The sequence below is a fragment of the Gossypium raimondii genome, chromosome 8, assembly GCF_025698545.1.
Source record: "Gossypium raimondii isolate GPD5lz chromosome 8, ASM2569854v1, whole genome shotgun sequence".
Taxonomy (NCBI): domain Eukaryota; kingdom Viridiplantae; phylum Streptophyta; class Magnoliopsida; order Malvales; family Malvaceae; genus Gossypium; species Gossypium raimondii.
The window spans coordinates 61,181,312-61,203,374 of NC_068572.1; the positions used below are offsets into that span (position 1 = coordinate 61,181,312).

The following is a 22,063-nucleotide window of genomic DNA, read 5'->3' on the forward strand; positions in this document are numbered from 1 at the left end:
ATGGTTAAAGGCTTAAAGCCCATTGTTGGCACCCCAATGGGTTTAAACATTTATAACTTAACTTTGTAAAAGAAAAAAAAAAATCCTTTGGAGCCGTGGTTAAAACTTTTCTCTAGGCACGACGGGAAAAGCTTATTTTTGGGGGTCAACGTTAAATTATAAAATTTTAAAGGGGTCAAAGTATAATTTTATCTTCGTATATATTTGTTATTTTAAAATTTTAAAGAGATTAAATTGAAATTTTTTCATCTTTGAAAGGTCAAAATGTATTTTCACCATTAAATCAACTTATAATTTTAAAAAATTTAAGAGACTAAAATAATAATTTACCATTTTGGGGCGGGGGTCAAAGTCTCGCCTACCTCTTGGCCTTCGACACCCGAATGAAACGATTTCAAATATTGTCATTCCCCTTTCCCCTGCGCCCAATATTGTAATGATAAAAAGTAGGTGGATTTTTTCCTAAATTTTAGCATAGTAAAGAGACTAAAACAATAATTAAACCAAAAAATATTGATTAACTCTACACTATTTAACCACTATTTGGTAGACTTATTATTATTGCTACCAAATTTTTTTAAAATTCTCCTTCTAGTCTTCTACCACCACCTTTTTATTTCTACCCTTTAAAACCCACATATTAAACTCTCTTTTTCTCTCCCCCTTTTTGGAACACAATGGAACCAATTTTCCATGAAACCAAGCAAAGAATGTTGGTCCAATACCTTTCTCCATTAGAGCAACCACCACCTTACTTCCCTCCCCAATCACCACCGCCATTACAGCCACCACCACAAAGCTTACAATCCAATGGTTCAAATTTCATAAACAAGGTCAGTCCAAGTTTATTGCTTATAATCATAATCCTAGCTATCATCTTCTTTGTTTCTGGTTTGGTTCATCTCTTAATTAGATTCCTTTTAAGACCTTCAAATAGAGAACCCGGTGATTCAGACCATGTGACAGTCCTTCAAGGACAGTTGCAACAACTGTTCCATCTCCATGATGCTGGTGTCGACCAATCATTAATAGATAATCTCCCTGTTTTTCATTACAAATCCATCATAGGTTTGAAACACAACCCATTTGATTGTGCTGTTTGTTTGTGTGGATTTGAGGTTGAAGATAAGCTTAGATTGTTACCAATTTGTAGCCATGCTTTCCATATGGAGTGTATTGATACTTGGCTTTTGTCTCATTCTACTTGCCCTTTATGTAGAGCTAGTTTAATAATTGATAGCTGTTCATCACCACCCCCACCACCGCCGCCACCACCGCTGCCACCACCACCCATTGTTGATGATGTGGAAGCCAACCCCACTTTAATGGTGGATGAAAACATTGTGCCTGTTAAGCTAGGGAAGTTTAGAAATGTTGATAATGGCATTGAAGGTTGTAGTGGTATCAACAGTAATGTTGATTCAAGGAGGTGTTTTTCAATGGGGTCATTTGAATATGTAATGGATGAAAATTCTTTCTTACAAGTACCAATAAGGACACCATTGAAGAAACCACCGAGAAAAAAGCTTTGTTTGCCATTAACACCTGGTCACCACCTTGCAATGTCTGAATGTGATTGTGAATCAAGAAGAGGGTTCAATGGTTTTGAAACTACGACCACCACCATTGATGATAATGGCAGCAAGTCTATTAGGAGAAGCAACAAAGAAAGCTTTTCAATATCGAAAATTTGGCTTCGAGGGAAGAAAGGGAGGCAAATGGATTCATCTAGGAGGGCCTTTTCGTTTAGGTTGAAGGTGAAGAACGGTGGTGGTGGGGATGATGTGTTTGAGATGGGTTCTTCAAGGTGGGGAAATGGAGGAGGGAGTGAAGAATTAGGGCTTGATGAAGAAAACCAGAGGTGCCATAGCTTAGATGATCATTCACAAGGTAAAACACCATCTTTTGCAAGGAGAACTATGCTTTGGTTAGGTGGGAGACAAAACAAGGTTGTTCATTCGTCCTTTAACCCAAACATGTAAGGAAAAAATTGTGTTGCTTACAATGTGTTTGAAAATTGATAATAATTAAATTTGAAGATAATTAATGCGAGCTATATGTATGGGTAAATATTGTAATTAGTGAATTGTAATGAAATGAGCCTATTTAGACACCCTTCATTATTACATGAGAATGTAAGGATCGATTGGAATTACAAACCATAATGATAAATTTTCTTTTTGTTATTTTGATCTTATTTCTTTTTTAACAATATTAATGTGATAATTTATGTGACAATTTACATACTTTATACCAGTTCAGAAAAATATTTAAAACTCAATAAATTTCAAAAAGTTTTATCTATATAACACTAAAGTATATGTAAACTGTTGCCCAGATTATTATATTTTAAAAAATGGACTAATATAATTTTCCTTTCCAAACAAAGTAATTTGATTAATTTTTAATGATTGAGGGAAAAATTATATACGAAAAAAAAAAATTAAGGTTAAAGTAACAAAATTAATTAGAAAATGAATTGATTATACTATATTAGCATTGTAATTAATGTAATTATTCTTTAATAATTATATTTTTACAATTATTGTATAGGGTACAAATACAAATCAATATTAACATTAAATTCAGATGTCAAACTTAAACAACTTCTTTTCCTTCTTAATGTACCAAAATTATAAATTAGGAAAACACACTTTTGATTGCTTGTTTTGGAAGGCAAAATTGCATGATCATGTTGTAGGAAAAAGAAAGTAAAAAGTAATAATAAAAGATAAAAAAAAGGGTTCTTTTTTATGATAATTTCTTCATTGTTTGTCTGCTTTCTTTTTGCCCGTTACAAGAGTCTGGAGTGATGCAATTACTCGTAATTAGTGTAAAAGTAGTAGTGACAATGAAATTAGATACTATAACGTGAGACAAAAAGAAAATTAAACGCACCACACTAAAAATAAATACTCATCCAAAAGAACCCAAACATCACAATCTTACAAAACAGAAATTATTACTTTTGAAGAAAAGAGCCTAACTTGGAACAAATTTGGTGTCCTTTTATGGATTTATTTTTTCCCCAATGAGTAGCTTTAGATTATTTATTTAATCATTTATGGTGCTAATAAATTAGATTTGGACATATGTTGTTGGATGTCTATTTTAGGTCAACCTCAAATAGAGGAAGTGATTATGAAGTATGGACATGGACACTTCTTCACAAGTGTTCTGTTGTCCACCATGTAATTTATATTATTCTAACATCAATTTAACTGAGAAATGATTAAAAAATATTGATTAAAAAAGTTGTTGAAATTCTTATAAAAGTCGTTACAATTGTATTTATAACTGCTTAAATTTGATAACTTATCAGATTCGAAGTTGATAATTATTTGAACCAAAACAACCGAGTCATGCCATAACTTATATTATAAATGCACGTTGGCCGATATATAAAAGTTGGATTGATTCAGATCAAACAAATCAGGTTACCTCTTTCGTGGAGATTAACTTGAATGACTTGTAAACATATTCGGTAGTGAAACTAGAAATGAGTTGTAGTACACTTGTCCCTCCCCCTAATATGATAGAATTGCTTTAGAGGCCCTTTAAAAATTTTAAGAATACAAATTAGTATGGTGACAAATTTTCAATTTTGTCGTAAAAACATTTATAATTTATTGCTAACCACTCCAAAATAAATTTCTGACTTCATCCCTAAAGATAGTTATTAGTAGTCTTGGTTTGTTGTCTACTTGGATGAGGGGATTGATACAGTAATTGATCTGTATATCACCAAGTCTAATAATTCTTATATATTTAAAAACTTGTACAGGTTAGATCAACAACGAGTCCAACTATTTTGCGTTCCTGTTCTTCAGTTGTTATATGCACTCTCGTTATTACAGTTTTATTTATCTTGCAAAAAAAAAACTATTTTATAGATATAATTTTACATAATTTTTATTTAAATAGTAAATGCATTATAATATAAATACTTCTAATAAGAAAATGGTAAAATATATATCCAACATTCGAGAATATATAAAAACATGATCCCGACATAATTGGACAAGTATTATTATTATTTTTGCAATTTCTCCCAAATATGAAAACAAAGCAAATCTTTGTTCAACATTCAATTTTAAAATTAATTTTTTTAATAATACTGACACTTTTTGTATGAGTTTGAAGGTCGTATTTGCATCAACCGAGGCGCTCTTTAAATTTTATGAACTTGATTGAGTTCTATTTAGAGTACGGGAGACAAAACTCTGAGTGGAACAATACCTTTCATGTTCCTTAATAAGTAAATATTTCCTTAGATTTATCAAAATGTAAAAAAAAAAAAAAACATAAATTAATAAAATTTTAACAATTTTTCAATTGAATTGAAATTTAATTAAAAATTTCACTTATACGAATAGATTATGAAAATGTAGGTCTTATATTCCCCCAAAAATTAAATGCTCTTATAATTTAGCAATTTAAGGTGGTTGTATAAAATCCAATTAAAATGAATTTGATCCAAATAATGCTTAGCAAGTCTTGTTCACCTTTTAGCCCAAGTAAAGCACAGTTCATGGGGTACAAATGTAATCTCAGCCCATCTCACTAAGCATTTGTCCAAGTCTTGCATCCTACCCTAATCCAATCTCCACCATCATTTATTTTCTTTGAAAGTTTAATTCAAATCAGTAAATAGTTGTATCATGTACATTTGCAATATGGAGGTTTCAGTTTGCTAATATGATTGATCTGATGAATTTAATTACTATTATTAGCAATTAGATCCACCTTAAAACTCAGATTAAATCATATACATCAAACTGTATTTGACAAATTAAACACAAAAAAAATTAACACTGTTTTCTTTAGGAATTACAATATATAACTTTTGTCAAATACATATACTAATTTAGACAAAAAAAAACACAAATACCATATTAAAAAATGTGTTAAACTCGAGTCCCAAATGATATCTTATTAAGAGTAACACTCTAATAGTGGATGTGCCATTTTGGTAAAAACCAAGACTTCTTAGTCTAACAACACGTGCAACCCAATCCAAGACCAGATTAGTTTTCTTTGAAACAAAGGAGAATAAATGTTTGGTGAAATCAAGGCATAAAAACGAAAATCATGTTCCACCATTGAAGTAATCAAGTTGCCAAGAGATCCAAGCTAATCCAAACACTTAGTCACACTAAGACAATAATGACTTCACTAGGATGGTATCACCTAATAAAAAGACGCATTGAACAAGTCCTCTATCAACAAAAATAATACCATATCAACATTTTAGAGGCTATCCCATCCAATTAGCTATCCTGCATAGATATTTTAACATCAACAATCATATAATATATCATAGATGATTTGTATTTTCCTATTGTACAATTAGGGTACAAGAATAGTAGTATAAGTATTTGGATGGTATATTGCTCTTTTATTTAAAAAGCGAATAAATTAGTTCTTATACATTGGATCAAAGAGTAAATTGGATTTTCTATTAAAATTTCTTCTATTTTTACTGTTCAAAGTTAATCTCTATACATGATCATGAGGTACACGTGGTCTGATTATTATGTCAGTCAAGCCAGTTTATAACGATACAAATTGATGAAATTTTTAACAGAAATAATCTATAGAGGATATAAAATACAATCTGCCTCTTAGTATAAAGATATTTATGCTACTATTACCTACAATTAGAGGATTAATAATCACATATTGACACGCATAATAAAGACATACCCATATCACACATATGCAGAGTGCAGACTATATCCAAATGAATTTGCCCAAATAAAAACTCAAATTTGAATAAATTTTATGGATAAATCTATCAGGGGAGTTATCATAAATGAAGTCGAATGCAATGTACTGAGTAGATGAAATGCTAGCTTTGTCCTATAGCAAGTTGGCCTACTTGGCACCAACTGTCTACGTTCTTTGAACCCCTAAAACCACATCCCTGCATGCAGGTCCAGAATGGGAAACCTCTATGTTCATCTGAGTTGCCACCTCCTGTTCAATTTCTTATAGGCTTTATAGCTTTCTCGGTGAATCTACATTCAATCAATCTCTTGTTGGTGGGTGGGTGGGTTTGGATATACATAATCCATTGCAGCTTTTCATTAGATACCCCAAATGGGAGAAAAAAGATATGCAATCCAAGGACCACATTGTTCTCAATGTTTTTTTTAAGGTATTTATCAAAGCGAGTCTAATGATAAATTCTCTATATTTTGTAGGCTTATTAAGAGAGTAGATGTTGATCACGAGTTTTAAAACTATTCTATACCCAAAACAAAAATCGAACTCTTTATCACTGATTTAACTTCTATTTTATATATCTACACAATATCAGTTAATTTAGATGATGATATATCATTAAAAAGTTAATTTCTTGCATTATTTGGTTGATTGATAGTTTATAAGAATATTGTGTATTAAATAATAATCTTAATAGCTGATGAGTTGGTACTGAATTTTCGAAAAAGTACAGGATTCTACATGCTATGATCTTTGTCATATTTCAGAAAGAATTGGTAGCAAATTTTATAATATTTGATCTAGTTTTCTTTAAATAACATTATAAGTACTATATATGTATTATTTAATATGTGAAAATTTAAAATAAAATTTTAAAGAAGCAAAATGGATAATGATATTAGATATTCGAATTCATTACCAACAAAAAGAGAGCATATTTAGATACTGAAAATTTGAGGGTTGACATCTCTTTTCATTTCAAATGAGGGTTCACCTCATTTGGAGTTGGCAAGGGCCTAAAATGGAAAAATATAATCACATTCACTACTTTATATTTATAAAATTATAAGTGAGTAAATTGTCAAATTACATTTTCCCCAAAATGATAAAATTTTAATTTAATTTTTTAAATATTATAAATATATAAGCTAGTAAATGATGAAATTACATTTTAACTTTTAAAAAAATACATAACTCAATTCCAGCCCTCCCAGAAATAATTTTTAACTTTCACCCCTGACCTCATCCCTTAACCATTTCTCCAAAGAATATTTACAGCAAAAAATTATCATTACTATAGATGATTCGGAAAATAAAAAGAAAAAAAACCCTTATTGGATGGTTGGTTGGTGAATAATATCTGGCTAAACTGGCACTTTTTGCAGTGGAAAACCAATCCCAAGAATTCCAGAATATGAGAAATTGAGATGGAAGAGACATTCATGCCGACCACCAACACATGAATATGGTCCTGCCCATACATGCTTGCCATATCATTCCCCTCATCCTTCTAAATTACTTGAATATGATTCTAATATTTTAGAAATAAATTTTATAAAATATATTCATATACCACACTAACTCAGATGCGATTATAGCATGGATAATAATTTTTATTTTAGGTTAAATTATGGTTTTAGTCTGTCTTCTATTCTGATATGTACTCTTATAATGTTATTAGTTAATTTAAAATTAAGAAGGAAAATCTTTTATTTATACCCTTCAAGTTTTGTGAATTTATACAAATTAATATAATAATGAATCTGCACTTCGACTCCTCATTTACAATTCATTTTTATCCTCCTAAACTAATTTTTAGCTTCACCCTTGATTCCAATTAAACGAGATGAATTAGATGATGTCAACTATTTTTGACAAATTAAAGAAGTATAGAAGTTCATTACCAAATTAGAATATAGGAACTAAATTTCGAATTTAAACATAGGAGAGGGACTGCAATGAAAATGAATTTTTTTTAAACAAAACATTTAAACAGTTCCAAGTTCATGCACCATGCTTCATTGTCGATCAAATTCACTTCCAAAAACAAAATCCTGAGACCAGTTTCCAGGCTTCCATCTTCTTTTGTTCCTTGTGATTTACACCTCTTTAACCATAAGATTGAGCTGGAAATTACAGGTTTGTATTAATACCCTATATGTATATATATATATAGTGATGTTTCACTAGGTGACAACTGACAAGTATTGAATAAGTCTTCAATCACAAATTTGCTCCATATCTACCCCATCTTGAGCTTTTAAAAAGTTTGAACTACTAAAATGCCCCAAGCAAGTGAAAAAGAAATTTCTAAACTCTATAAAACCCCAAGCAAGTATTTAATCTTCCCTTGCCTTTTACCATGGGGAAACCTTGCTTTATGCCCATGGACCAAGGAAACCAAAGGACAAGGATGAACCGCCTAGTGATGAGAAAAAAGGTGAAGTTTGCGAAAATTTCTGCGCGAAGGAATCTCCGTACATTGCGGAAGATAGTCCCGGGTTGTGTCGGTGCCGATTTGGAGACGCTGTTTCGGAGGTCTATCGAGCACATTATCGGATTGAAGTCACTTGTTTGTGTTCTCAAAAGTATGGCAAACTCTTATGGTGTATGACTGCAGTTGTTCCTTTGTGTATTATTATCTACATTTTCAGCAACATATAGAGATGACCAAGTAGATTATATTTCTGAAAATTAAATTATGCTAAGCAATGTTATTTAATGTATTTTTTTTTTTACAAAGGAAACGTCAAGGCATATTATCAATTATCTTTGAAAATCCTATGTATGTATGTATGCTCTACAATGTCTTAATTACCCTTTAATGATCTCGAACTCTATTGACAATTCCATTAAAAATTAGGGTAAGTATAACTTTGGTTAAATTATGCTATTAGTCCTTATACTTTGCTAAAGTTGTGGATTTAATCCATGCACTTTAATCTGGTCATTTTTAGTTTTTGTATTTTTTAAATTTTAAAACTTCAATCCAAACCAAACAATAACTATTAAATTCATTAAGTTAATTTATGCTTGTTGACACCATTTTTTTGATGAAAACGGGGTCGACTTGGATTTTGAAAACGAAAACGAAAACGGGAGTCGCCACCAATCCTTTTTGATGAGGTGTGATCGGGTCACCGGGTCCAAAGGCTAAACGAAGTCGTTTTAGGGCTATGGTGCCAAGCCCTAAATGACGCCGTTTAGGGAAGTACAAAGGCTCAAATTTTTTTAAAAACTTTTCATTCTCATCCCACCTAAAAAAAAACAAAACCAGCAGACCCTCTCAACACTCTCCCCTCTCTCCTCCGGTCATCAGACCATGCCACAGTCATGGCGAACGAGTAGTGGCCGAAGGTGGGTTTTTAACCCCTTTTCCGACGACCGATGAAGCCCGAACCTTCATGACCCTAAAGCCGCGGGAAGGAAACCCAAACGCCACCCGTTCCGGCCCGATTTGGGTGACCCGAAGGATTCCGACGATGGCGCATGCGGGGAGATTAGGGTTTGTTTCCTCCCTCCCCTTTTCTTTTATTGCTTTCTTTTTATTTAATAGATTCGTGAAACGAAATAAAAATAAAAATAAAAATAAAACGAAAACGATAAGTAAATAGACCAAAAAATATCAACCTTTGTTGTTCTTATTTCTGCTATTCTAAGATGTGTCCCAAAAAAATACAAGCAATGGCTTATGGAATTTATAACCGATTACCACTTTTCATTTTCTATTCTTTTTGCTTTTCACTCTTTTTTGTTGTATTCTTCTGTTGCGTGTGCTTTTTTCTTGCAGGTGTCAGACGCGTGGATACACGAAGTCGTCGATTGGCGAGCAACGGCGGAGGCCAGGAGGCGTGCGGGGAGGCTGAGCGATGCACATGGGCAATAGGGGCTAGGGTTTGCTACTGCTGAAAGTTTGTTATGGGATATTAGGTTTGGGCTTGAATTTGGGTTTGGGCATTTTGGGTTAATTTTTGTTGTAATGGACTGGAAGTGTTTTATTAGTTTGGTTTGTTTGGGTTCTATTGGGCCCCGGGCAAAATTTGGGCTTTACAGCTGTCCCTCTTTGCTCATTTTCGTGTAACGAGAATAGAGCAAAGACTAAGAAAGACCAATTTTGCCCGGTCTCGTCGAGTCTTAACTTCTTGGTGCCTTTCTTCTTTAAGTAGCCTCACTCTAGTCCACTGCGTCTTATTGCTTTGATCCACTTCACAACATCCTTGGAGAGATACGACTTTGATCTACTCTGCTGCAACTCTATGGGGATGAGATTTGTGGTTTTAATCTGCTCCACTGTAACTTTTGGGAGATAGGATTGGTTTCTTTCGTCTGCTCCACTACTGCTTAGGGAGATAAGACTAGATGCGATTTGCTCCACTACTGCTTAGGGAGATAATATCTGTGGTTTTAATCCACTCCACTACAACTTCAGGGAGATAGGATTGATTTCTTTTGTCTGCTCCACTACTGCTTAGGGAGATAAGATTTGGTTTCTTTCGTCTGCTCCACTACTACTTAGGGAGATAAGACTTGATGTAATCTGCTCCACTACTGCTTAGGGAGATAAGATCTGGTTTCTTTCGTCTGCTCCACTACTGCTTAGGGAGATAAGACTTGATATGATCTGCTCCACTACTGCTTAGGGAGATAAGATCTGGTTTCTTTCGTCTGCTCCACTACTGCTTGGGGAGATAAGACTTGATGTGATCTGCTCCACTACTATTTAGGGAGATAAGATCTGGTTTCTTTCGTTTGCTCCACTACTGCTTAGGGAGATAAGACTGGTTTCTTTCGTCTGCTCCACTACTGCTTAGGGAGATAAGACTGGTTTATTTCGTCTGCTCCACTACTGCTTAGAGAGATAAGACTTGATGTGATCTGCTCCACTACTGCTTAGAGAGATAAGACTTGATGTGATCTGCTCCACTACTGCTTAGGGAGATAAGATCTGGTTTCTTTCGTCTGCTCCACTACTGCTTAGGGAGATAAAACTTGATGTGATCTGCTCCACTACTACTTAGGAAGATAAGATCTGGTTTTTTGTACTCCACTGTAGTCACAGGGAGGTAAAATCTGCCATATTTGATCTGCCCTGCTGTCGATGCAGGAGGGCAAGATCTGTTATCTTTAGTCTGCTCTACTGTTAGTACAGGGAGGCAAGACTGGCTTCTTTGATCTGCTTCGCCGTTAGTACAGGAAGGCAAGATCTGCTATCTTCGATCTACTACTTCGCCGTTTAACGCAGGAAGGTAAGATCTGCTATCTTTAACCAGCTCCACTGCAACCGATGGAGGCAAGGCTTTATTTTCGATCTGCTTCGCTGTTAATGCAGGAAGGCAAGATCTGCTATCTTTGACCAGCTCCACTGCAACCGATGGAGGCAAGACTTTCTTTTCGATCTGCTCTGCTGTTAACGTAGGAAGGCAAGATCTGCTTTCTTTAACCAGCTCCACTGTAACCGATGGAGGCAAGGTTTTGTTTTCGATCTACTTCACTGTTAATGCAGGAAGGCAAGATCTGCTATCTTTGACCAGCTCCACTGCAACCGATGGAGGCAAGGCTTTCTTTTCGATCTGCTCTGCTGTTAACGTAGGAAGGCAAGATCTGCTTTCTTTAACCAGCTCCACCGTAACCGATAGAGGCAAGGTTTTGTTTTCGATCTGCTTCGCTGTTAATGCAGGAAGGCAAGATCTGCTATCTTTGACCAGCTCCACTGCAACCGATGGAGGCAAGGCTTTCTTTGATCTGTTCTCTGGGGAACATGACCTGTAGAATCCATTTTATGGACCTATTTATGCTTAGTGTTTAGGATGACATGATCAGAATAAATCAAATGCTCCTAACTAGATGTGTATGAATGATATTTGCATGAATGTAGAATGTCATGAGAATGATCCATTTTTAATGTTTGGGTTGTCGTTCCTTGTTGTTCGTCAAGGTTCTATCACTGATGTTTTCCCGTTCAGCAAGTATCTTTGATAGAAGATTCAAAGAAATAGTCTCAATTTAGACTATCATTTCTCAAATGTTTCCAACCCTCAGGTTTGGTTCGTCCTAAACAATAGTCCTGTTTCAGGTCCTCGTATTATTTAGAAACTTTCAGAGTAATATGCAGAACTCCTTCTGCATGAGTATTGTCAGTCCATTAATCGTTATTTCAATGAAAAATGCTTGAAAAAGATTATCAAAATAGACAAAATGAAATTTTGTTGAGAGTAAAGCTCTAAACAAACAAATCAATCAAGACAGCAAATTTTGCTGAGGTACGAGATGTATAAGATGAAAAAGATTATCACAATGGATAAGATGGAAATTTGTTGAGAGCAAAGCTCTAAATAAACAAATTAATCAAGATAGCAAATTTTGCTAGAATACAAAATGAGAATAAATTAATCAAGATGGCGTATTTTGTCAAAAATACAAAAATGAATAAAATGGAAATAGGTGCCCCAGATATCACAGCATGAGCTTCTCTGCCCCAAACTTCTTGAGGACCCTTTTGAACTTGATATGTGTTTAGAAGTCCTAGAAGACTTTGTTGATGCCCCAAGATATAGCATCTCTCCTTCTTATTAATTCGGAGAGGACAAGACTACCGCATGCCCCACATTCGATCAAAATTTAAACTGCCCATTCCCGGGTTTTCAATTCAAAACCCTTTTGGTCTCAATGTGCTCTTTGCGGGTTTTCACATTGGCCTCTCCTTTTTCTCTTTTCTTTTTCGTTTTTCTTTTCTTTTTTCTTTTTGTTTTTTTTTCTCAAGTGAAGTTTCTATTGCTTGCATCAAAATTCTCAAGATTAGGCAGGTTCTTGCCATCTGTCTTGGTCAATACCGACGCTCTCCTAGATAAGACCTTCCACATAAGGTCCTTCTCGATTTGGCATCCACTTTCTTTTGAAGTCCTTTTGTATGGAAAGGATCTTCTTCGATATTAGGTTCCCCTCATAGAATTCTCTGGGGCGAACCTTTTCTTTGGTAAGCTCGCATCATTTGTTTTTGGTGTATTTGACCATGACGAATAGCTTTCGACCTTTCTCTTCAATCAAATTTTAACTGATCATATCGGGCTTGGGTCCATTCTGCTTTATCCAACTTCAGCTCTGACAAGACTCGAAGGGAAGGAATATCAACTTCTTGTCCCCATTCCATATGCCAATGAGAAATTAGTTGCCCCGGTAGAGGTTTTTTATTTTTTTTTTGTGTATTTTTTTGCCTCCACTGAATCATTTATTTTGGGGCGACATGGTGTTAATCTTGAACAGACTGTAAACTTCTGATGTCGTGCTATTGTTCAAATTCAATGCATCGTCTGATATGAGCCTTTTGGCATTCCATACTGACATATGATTTCTTTTTCAGGAATTTGCTGACCGTCGACTTTGTGACATCGGCCTATGAAAGCTTCTACCCACTTAGTGATAATCATGATCGCCAAAACCTTAGACGAGATTGGCTCAACGATATCCATGCCCCACATAGAGAAAGTCAATAGAAAAGTCATAACATGAAGAGATAAATGAATCACATAAATCTTGTCTCCGTAAATTTGGCCCTTGTGGCGTTTCTTGGTATAACTGATGCAATCTCTCTCCATGGTGGACCAGCAGTACCCAAATCTTATGATTTGCTTGGCCATTGCAAAACTATTAGCATGTGTTCCTCAGACACCCGTATAGTCCCCTTTCAATATCTTCTTTGGCTCAAGAGCATCCACACGTCTTAGTAGCTCAGGCATATCTTGATACGATCATGCGAAAACATCCTTAAATTCTTAAAGTAACTCAATGACGTCTCGCTTTGTCTCCGCGGTGATATAGGCTCTGATCTTCACCTTTTTCTCTTATCCTAAGCTCCCAATTCCCTACTGATTTTTGTAAGGTAGGATATTTTTTTCGACTTGCTTTACCATCCTTAACAAATCAGGAGATATACTACAGTCTTGATCATCTTCGAAGTCTTGAGGTTCCTCTAGACACATATCTTACTGAAAAGGAGATTCTGAGTCAATAGCAGTGTCGCTCATATCATTGATATCTAGAGACCTGTTATAGGAACGAAAGAAGACTCAAAGAACAAATGAATCAAAGGGTAATTATCTGTGTGGTATGAGTATGAATGAAATGGAATGAACAAAGAATGTTTGCCAAAACCAGACACAAAGACGCATTTCGTTGAAATAAAGAATAGTGGACATGTGCTTTTTTCACAAAAGGATTTTCTATTGCTCCCAGGCTTAGAGCAATAAGAGTGTTCCAAATATTATTCTGAAATGGTCCTAAAAATTACAAGAATCTCCTTCACAGTCCGGTTGTTTAGAACGCCCCTAGGGATGTAGAAACAAATCCCTAATAGGTTTTTTTTAGTTCTTTCTTCAAAGGCGTGAACATCTTTCCTTTCCATACCATAGATATCTCCAAAGAATTCTAATTCTTTATCCTCCATCTGGCTCTGTACTGGAGTTCTGAACTCAAAGCACTTTTGGATTTTAGGAAATTTATTGTATGCAATGAAATGTAATGTTGATGCATGAACGCATATTTTTGGATTTTAAGAAATTTATTGCATGCAATGAAATGTAATGTTGATGCATGAATGCGTATTTTTGGATTTTAGGAAATTTGTTGCATGCAATGAAATGTAATGTTGATGCATGAATGCAAAAAAGAGACGTTGATTCTTGGTTCAATTCTATTAGAACAACTTTACTAGAAAATAAATCTCTTTACATAAAACGGATATATATATAGCTTTGCCCTCATATGCGGAGACATTCGATCCTCTTCTTCATTCGAGCGTTAAGATAAATCTCACGAACTTTTCAAAAGAGCGTATCTTTTATCTCCTTTTTGATTGATCCGGGCCGCGACTCGTTGCTCACTCATCCTCGTGATGCTCGTTGGCTTCTCTTTACGAAAGTTCAGCGGCTCTAGAATAATCTTTGTCATCTTGAATCCTTGGGCAATAGAGCAATAGTCGTGTAGTCCTCCATCATCCTTCTCTTATCAAGTTTTCTTGGACCATATTCAGACAACCGTATTTTCATCCACTTTATTAAGAAACTCATTTTCTTATGACAAGCTCTCTATTTAGCAACTGAACGTGAATCAACACCTCTTTTTTATGATGAAAAATGCAATGCAATGCAATGCAATCATAACCAAAACAAAAGAAAACAGGTTAGTACAAAGCAAAAGAAAACAAAAATAAATAGAACACCTATTCGGGTGACCACCAGGGGTTTGGAGCGGCTCTACCTAGGGTGGGCTCCTAAGGTCTTTTACATGCGGTTTGGTTTTAAAGTAAGGGTACTTGAACCAGCAGATTCCTCGGTCCTCACCCATTATAGGCTCATATAGACCGAGCTCGATTCAGGGGAATACATTTCCCTATGGCTGCACGGAGATGAAAATCTCACGAAGACATATGTACGGATGTATCCCGAAAGCGATCCACTATCCTGCACGGAGGTGAAGACCTCACGAAGGACTAGTTTCTCACTTCCACTTAAAATGTGTGACCTTCAGTCATGCAATGTAATGCAGCAGTATACCAAACTTAAACTACCACAGCAATCAAATCACAATGATAAAAAACGAAATAAAGACGAATGAAATGCAATGAAAGGATCGTACATTTAAACCAAATTTTTGATTTTCGACAAGAAGACAAAAATAATCAACACGTGGCTTGACTCTATTTTTAAACATCCCAGTGGAGTCGCCAAGCTGTTGACACCATTTTTTTTGATGAAAACGGGGTCGACTTGGATTTTGAAAACGAAAACGAAAACGGGAGTCGCCACCAATCCTTTTTGATGAGGTGTGATCGGGTCACCGGGTCCAAAGGCTAAACGACGTCGTTTTAGGGCTATGGTGCCAAGCCCTAAACGACGCCGTTTAGGGAGTGTACAAAGGCTCAATTTTTTTTTAAAAACTTTTCATTCTCATCCCACCTAAAAAAAATAAAACCAGCAGACCCTCTCAACACTCTCCCCTCTCTCCTCCGGTCATCGGACCATGCCACAGTCATGGCGAACGAGCAGTGGCCGAAGGTGGGTTTTTAACCCTTTTTCCGACGACCGATGAAGCCCGAACCTTCATGGCCCTAAAGCCGCGGGAAGGAAACCCAAACGGCACCCGTTCCGGCCCGATTTGGGTGACCCGAAGGATTCCGACGACGGCGCATGCGGGGAGATTAGGGTTCGTTTCCTCCCTCCCATTTTCTTTTATTACTTTCTTTTTATTTAACAGATTCGTGAAACAAAATAAAAATAAAAATAAAACGAAAACGATAAGTAAATAGACCAAAAAATATCAGCCTTTGTTGTTCTTATTTCTGCTATTCTAATATTTGTCCCAAAAAAATACAAGCAATGGCTTATGGCATTTATAGCCGATTACCACTTTTCATTTTCTATTCTTTTTGCTTTTCGCTCTTTTTTGTTGTATTCTTCTATTGCGTGTGCTTCTTTCTTGTAGGTGTCAGACGCGTGGATACGTGAAGTCGTCGATTGGCGAAACAGCATGGCTGGAGAGGCGTCTTGAGGGAGGTGAGCGACGACTTGGGCAATAGGGGCTAGGGTTTACTCTTCTTTGAAAGTTTGTTATGGGATATTAGGTTTGGGCTTGAATTTGGGTTTGGGCATTTTGGGTTAATTTTTGTTGTAATGGACTGGAAGTGTTTTATTAGTTTGGTTTGTTTGGGTTCTATTGGGCCCCGGGCAAAATTTGGGCTCTACAATGCTATTTTCAAAATCTGATCCGTCAAATATGTTATCATATATGTAATGTCACGTCAGCTTATTATTTTCACATATTACGCACTAAAAATCCAATTAATGAATTAACGAATGTCTACAACCCTAAGCATAGTACAAGACTAGTAATTGAATTTAACCAAACAAATTTAATTGTTATTGTTTGAGTCAGGACTAAAATTTTAAATTTTAAAAGGTAGAGAGACTAAAATTGACCAATTTGAAAAGTACAGAAATTAAATCCACAACTTTTGTAAAGTACAAGGCTAACAGTAGAATTTAAGGTATAACTTTTGCTCTACAATGTTTAGTTCTTGATTTGGGAAAAATTAATAAGGACTAAAGTGAAAAATTGATATAATTTAAGGAGTAAATCAAGCATTAAGCCTTTTTATCTATATATCCAATTGACAATAAGAAAATGCAAGAGGGAGATGAGTCAAAATCAATGATTTGGAATGCATATAATGGAAGAAAATTAGCTGGCCTGCATAAAATGAGATTAAGAAAGCACTTAGATTCATCAAAAAAGGGCTTTGGTTTGTGGTCTCCCGACCAAGTCACAAGAAAGCAAAATTATTGTCAATTTGCTAAAAGAGGGGTCCAAATCCAATAGACGAACAAAAAGAACATAAAATCCTAATAAACCATTACTTTGATTTTCAACTATATAATTGATATGAGATCAATGTTTTCAAGATATGATGATATTGGAAATGACTTATTTAATATGCTCATTTTTTTTTTCTTTTTTACTTTGTGTCCCATGCTTTTGTGCAAGGACCAAACATTATGTTCTGGGTTAATTTCATGTTATGTCCTTGAACTACAATCCATATTCTAAATTAATCTTTGAATTTGAAAACATTTTAATTGAGTTCTCATAGTATTAGTATTGTTTCAATTAGATCCTTCAATCAGCTTGGGCTTTAAATTTAGCTTGTTTAATGGAGCATTTTTAAAATACATGGGCCAAATTTTAGACATATCTATTTATTGCATGGATAATTGGTTCTAACGTGCTTAAGAAAAAAGAAGAAGAAATAGCTCTTATAAAGTAGACCGGTTCAATGGTTGACCTATCAACCCAAGCCCGAAGGTTCGCCTGAAATTTGATAGAGTTTAGACAAAAATATTAAGCTCAAAAAGTGGAGTTGAACAAAAAAAAAATAGCCCTTTTAAAATATAGACCGAGCTCGGCTCAAACATTCAAGGTTCGAGCCCTACCCAACCCCTTTTTGAAGTTTGTAATATAACATAACATATTATTTTTATATATTATGCAATTTATATCATATAAAAATTAAATTTATAATAAATATATATAATACTATAATGTAAACATTAAAAAAATGTTAAGTTGTAAAATATATATATATATATAAGCAGCGGTGAAGTTGGTGGAAACGATTACATTTTATTCTATTTAATAATTAAAATATATTAAGTTTTTCTATATTTATTATAAATAAAAATTAAATAAAGTATTATATTAATTAATTATTTTTCAAGGATTTGCGTGTATTACTTTATAATGTATAAATATGATTACGCCACGTTTGATGAGTCAATAGAAAAGAGAAATGTTATGTCAAATAACACTTGATGAAAGATAAATGTTATTACTTTGTTGAAATTTGTTATATACATTAAATTTTAGATTTTCCCACTTTTAGCATGCATTTTATTATTATTTTTCATGTATTTGACTAAAAATAAAGTATTACTTTTGTCAAATTTAAAAAGAAATTAAGTCGAATTATATAATATATCTGACATGCGATTCTCTATAAATACACTCAACATCAAATCAAATCAACACAAGAGTTTATGTTTTATATATATTTGGGTGATTAGTAAAAACCGAGTGGTGTCTGACCAATTGGATTGAGTTGGAAACATAAGTAAAAAGTTAATGAAGACATCAATCAAATCATGGCATTGCTGGTGTTTTTTGGTACACAGATTCTGAGGACAATTTGACCTATCAAATCATATCTACAAAACCCACACCCCTACATTAAATAATTTAATGCTTTTCTTAAAAATATAATAAGAATTTTTAAATCTCATTGTGAATAAAAATGATCTAAATTGATTCTAAATACATTCCAATTATAATTACAATAAAGTATATGATTAATTTTTGAAATATATTCAAGGCTAAATTAAAATAGTTATAGAAAAGATTCTAAGGCTTCAAAATTTCAAAACCTTTACCATAAGTGTCCAAAGTCTCGTTTAAATATGAAACAGATAAAGTTTTAGAGAAGAAAAGTTGAAATCTATATAAATATAATGAATAAGAAACATGTGCTTGGGAGAGAAAATTATGTATAGAAAGATTGACTTATTTTAAAATTTAAATCCAAATGTTCATACTATTAAAATCATTTTCTCATTTCTTTAATCATACTGAATATAAATTTTGAAATCGGAAAGGAAACATACATAGATAGATAGAGCTGATATGTAAATGGTTGGTTCAATGGGTTCCAACTTCCATTTTAACAATGGCTCCAAAAGCAAAAAGAAAACACCCTACCATTGACGGAGTTGCAAAGGGTTTATATTAAAATATTCAGTTAATATCAACCGACCCATACCCTTACCAAATCATAATAATAAAACACCATTGATGCTCTTAATTATGGGGTTCACTAGCTCTAGCTGAAGCACTAGCAAGGCTTCTCATTACATCAACTTGAACTCTAAGAGATGTAATATAATCTAAAGTTTCTTCAATCAAACACACTTCATTCATAAACTCTCCACCTGGTATTAAACTTTTCAAAATCTGTGTTCTTTTCCTTACCAGACATTGAGCAATCGACCTTGTTATTTGTCCCTTTCGGGCAGCACCACATTTTGCTGTCCTTCGGATCCTACGGCTCCTTTTCACAATCTTCTTACACGCCGACGAAGCTCGTCTCGTCGTTGTCGGCACCGGCCGGTCGGGGTTCGAAATGAGTGCTCGGCTCCAACAGGTTAGACCCTTTCTTGCAGACGCCATGGCTGTATCAGCTGATAACTTTATGGCCTTTTTTCTCTCAAAGATACTCATCTTCTTGTTTGAAAACTTGCATCTTTGAAGACCCATTATCCATTTCTTGACAAACTCTTGCTTGAGTGTACTATGAGGAAGATGCATCCTACAAAAAAAAACAAACAAAAGTTCAAGGACCAATATTGTAATTTATTGAAAGTAAAACAAAAATGGAACTTAGGGTTTCAAAGAAGACAATAATATGGCATTAGTAGCAATTTAGCAAGGGACTAAGATTGTTATTATACATGTTACCATGTACATACCTTGGTTAAGCTTCTTCTATGGAAATAATATATATGGCTTTTTTTTAATGAAATTATTGTTGAGATGAGAGAAGTATCAGAAAACTGAGTCTGAGAGAGTGAAACAGATCCAAGAAAGTGAATCAGAATCCAAGAAAATAGAGAGGGGAGGGGAAGGGAATGTACCATAAAACTTCATTTATTTGCTCAATGGGAAAACAGGTGGTGGGCCTATGAGGGAAAGACAATGCACATGCAAGCACATGACAATTCATGGCCCACCCCATAAACCTAGGGGATATATTTTAAAACCTTTTGTTTCTATTATTATTATTATTATTATTATTATTATTATTGGGTTTTTTATGGGTTAAAGTATCTCGAAAGTCCCTCTATTATAAGGATTGGATTAAATTAGTCCATTTATTATTAAATGGATTAATTTAGTCCATATGTTATTAAAAAGAATCAAATAAGTTCAGTTATAACAGAGTTACCATTTACTATATAAAATGTCTTAAAATTATTTTTCAATTGCAGTTCAATTCCAAATAAAAGATTTCATTTATAGAAACCATAAAAAAATTATAAACGATGAATCGCTAACTTTATTCTAATTTGATATTATTTGATTCTTTTAACAATATTAGGACTAAATTGATCCATTTAATAATAAAGGGACTAATTTGATAGTAAAGTGATTTCAAGGTACATTCACCATTTTTATGTGTAGTGAGAGAGATAAAAAAACTTTGGGTTACGAATATAAACAAAAATCCTAAATTGGAGTTATCATGAAAACACCTCTCTTCCACCTACCTAACCTTATTTTATATACACATATATAAGTATATTAAGTTATATTTTATGGTACAATCAGTCCCTACTACAACCCCTAACCCTCCATATTTTAAATTAATAATATATATATTTGAATGTATTCAATTCACTTTTTTTTAATTTTACAATAATAATTACATCAATTCAACTAAATATACTTAATAAATTCTTAACCAAAGACAGATCTTTATCATTAACACTTTGAAGTTTTTGAAATTTTATTAAACCCTCAAAATTTTTAAAATTATTATTAAATTTCTTAAAATTGTAATTAAGTCTTAAAATTTAATATCAAGATCCTCATTTCTACAATATTTTAATTTTAGTGTCAATATACAAAATAATTATCTATCTATATATCATGTATAAAATGAGAAACCAAAAGTTTTTAAAAAGACTAGGCAATGAAAAAAAGGAGTTAAGCACTTAAAAGCCTCTCCCCCGTTCTCCTCTCCTTCCCACATGGTCTCCACATGGGGTTCTTTCCTTCAATCATTACATCTATACATATATACATGATATCCCCCTTATTTAGATCTTAGTATCTATAATAAATATAACTCTTTTTTGAATAAAATCTCGAGATTTTTGCGTATTTAGTTTTTACTTTCATGTCGATTGAGTCTTAGTTTGATTAGTATGGATATTATTACCAATGCAAGAAGATGTGAGTTCGAGTGCATTGAAGCGCATTATCCTCCTATTTATGGGTTGATGAGGGGCTATGACTAATTTTAAATTTATTCAAAAAAATACTTTCATAATTAAAACATTACTATGAATATAAACTTTAAATTAGTCATCTTGGGTTTATTAAGGATCTTAACTAAGTAATTCTTTTAATTTATTATTGTACCCTTAATTTTATTTTTCCCCGAATATTTATGGTTTAGTTCTTCCTCTACTTTTTAATAAGAATTAAGTGCAATGGTAATATATATTGTATTTCTAGAAAAGTACTCGAGTTTAAATTTTAGATATGACATTGTTAAGAGAAAAGTCACAAAACGAATATAAAGTATACTTGATCGTTAAAAAAACCTAGCTTTAGTTTGTTTGGTTTTTACTTTTTGGATTATTGAGATTTAGTCCCTTGGCTTTTAATTTTAAAATTTTAGTCCCTCTACTTGTCGATTTAAAATTAAAATCCAATTGATAACACTATTAACTAACATTAGTTAAATTTGTATATGTGATATCAATTGAGCTTTAACTTTGAATTCTTAAACTGGTAGAACGATTGAATTTCTAGAAATAAAAATAAAATGATAATTTTTAAATTTCAAAAAGTACAAGGATCAAAGACAAAATTAAACCAATATTTATATTCATAGACAAGGTTTCTGAGGTGTAGGGCCATGTTGAATAAATGGTTACTTTAAACAATGGATGTTCAGGAGAAAATCAAGGGAGGGTTATTAAAGAGTAGCACAGGGCGCATGCTTGCTTGC

At 33.6% G+C, this 22,063-nt stretch overlaps 3 protein-coding genes across 3 annotated transcripts; 2 read left to right on the top strand and 1 right to left on the bottom strand.

The window, feature by feature from the left end:
- The first annotated feature begins 576 nt into the window (after positions 1–576).
- On the top strand, positions 577–2,186 carry LOC105792825 (putative RING-H2 finger protein ATL49). The gene has a single exon (XM_012621624.2). It carries the CDS (start codon positions 678–680, stop codon positions 1,980–1,982), a length of 1,305 nt encoding a protein of 434 aa, XP_012477078.1. The 5' UTR covers positions 577–677; the 3' UTR covers positions 1,983–2,186.
- Positions 2,187–8,089: 5,903 nt separating this feature from the next.
- Positions 8,090–8,341, top strand: LOC105793746 (uncharacterized). Its single transcript, XM_012622590.2, has one exon. The coding sequence runs from the start codon at positions 8,090–8,092 to the stop codon at positions 8,339–8,341; it is 252 nt and encodes an 83-aa protein (XP_012478044.1).
- A 10,687-nt stretch (positions 8,342–19,028) lies between these two features.
- LOC105792827 (transcription factor IBH1-like 1) lies at positions 19,029–19,960 on the bottom strand. The gene is made up of 2 exons (XM_012621626.2): positions 19,794–19,960; positions 19,029–19,633 (listed from the first exon to the last, which is right to left on the bottom strand). The coding sequence occupies exon 2, from the start codon at positions 19,630–19,632 to the stop codon at positions 19,126–19,128; it is 507 nt and encodes a 168-aa protein (XP_012477080.1). The 5' UTR covers position 19,633; positions 19,794–19,960; the 3' UTR covers positions 19,029–19,125.
- Positions 19,961–22,063: the final 2,103 nt, after the last annotated feature.

Coding starts and splice junctions, on each gene's coding strand:
- LOC105792825 (XM_012621624.2), top strand. CDS start 678: ATGGAACCAATTTTCCATGAAACCAAGCAAAGAATGTTGGTCCAATAC.
- LOC105793746 (XM_012622590.2), top strand. CDS start 8,090: ATGGGGAAACCTTGCTTTATGCCCATGGACCAAGGAAACCAAAGGACA.
- LOC105792827 (XM_012621626.2), bottom strand. CDS start 19,632: ATGCATCTTCCTCATAGTACACTCAAGCAAGAGTTTGTCAAGAAATGG.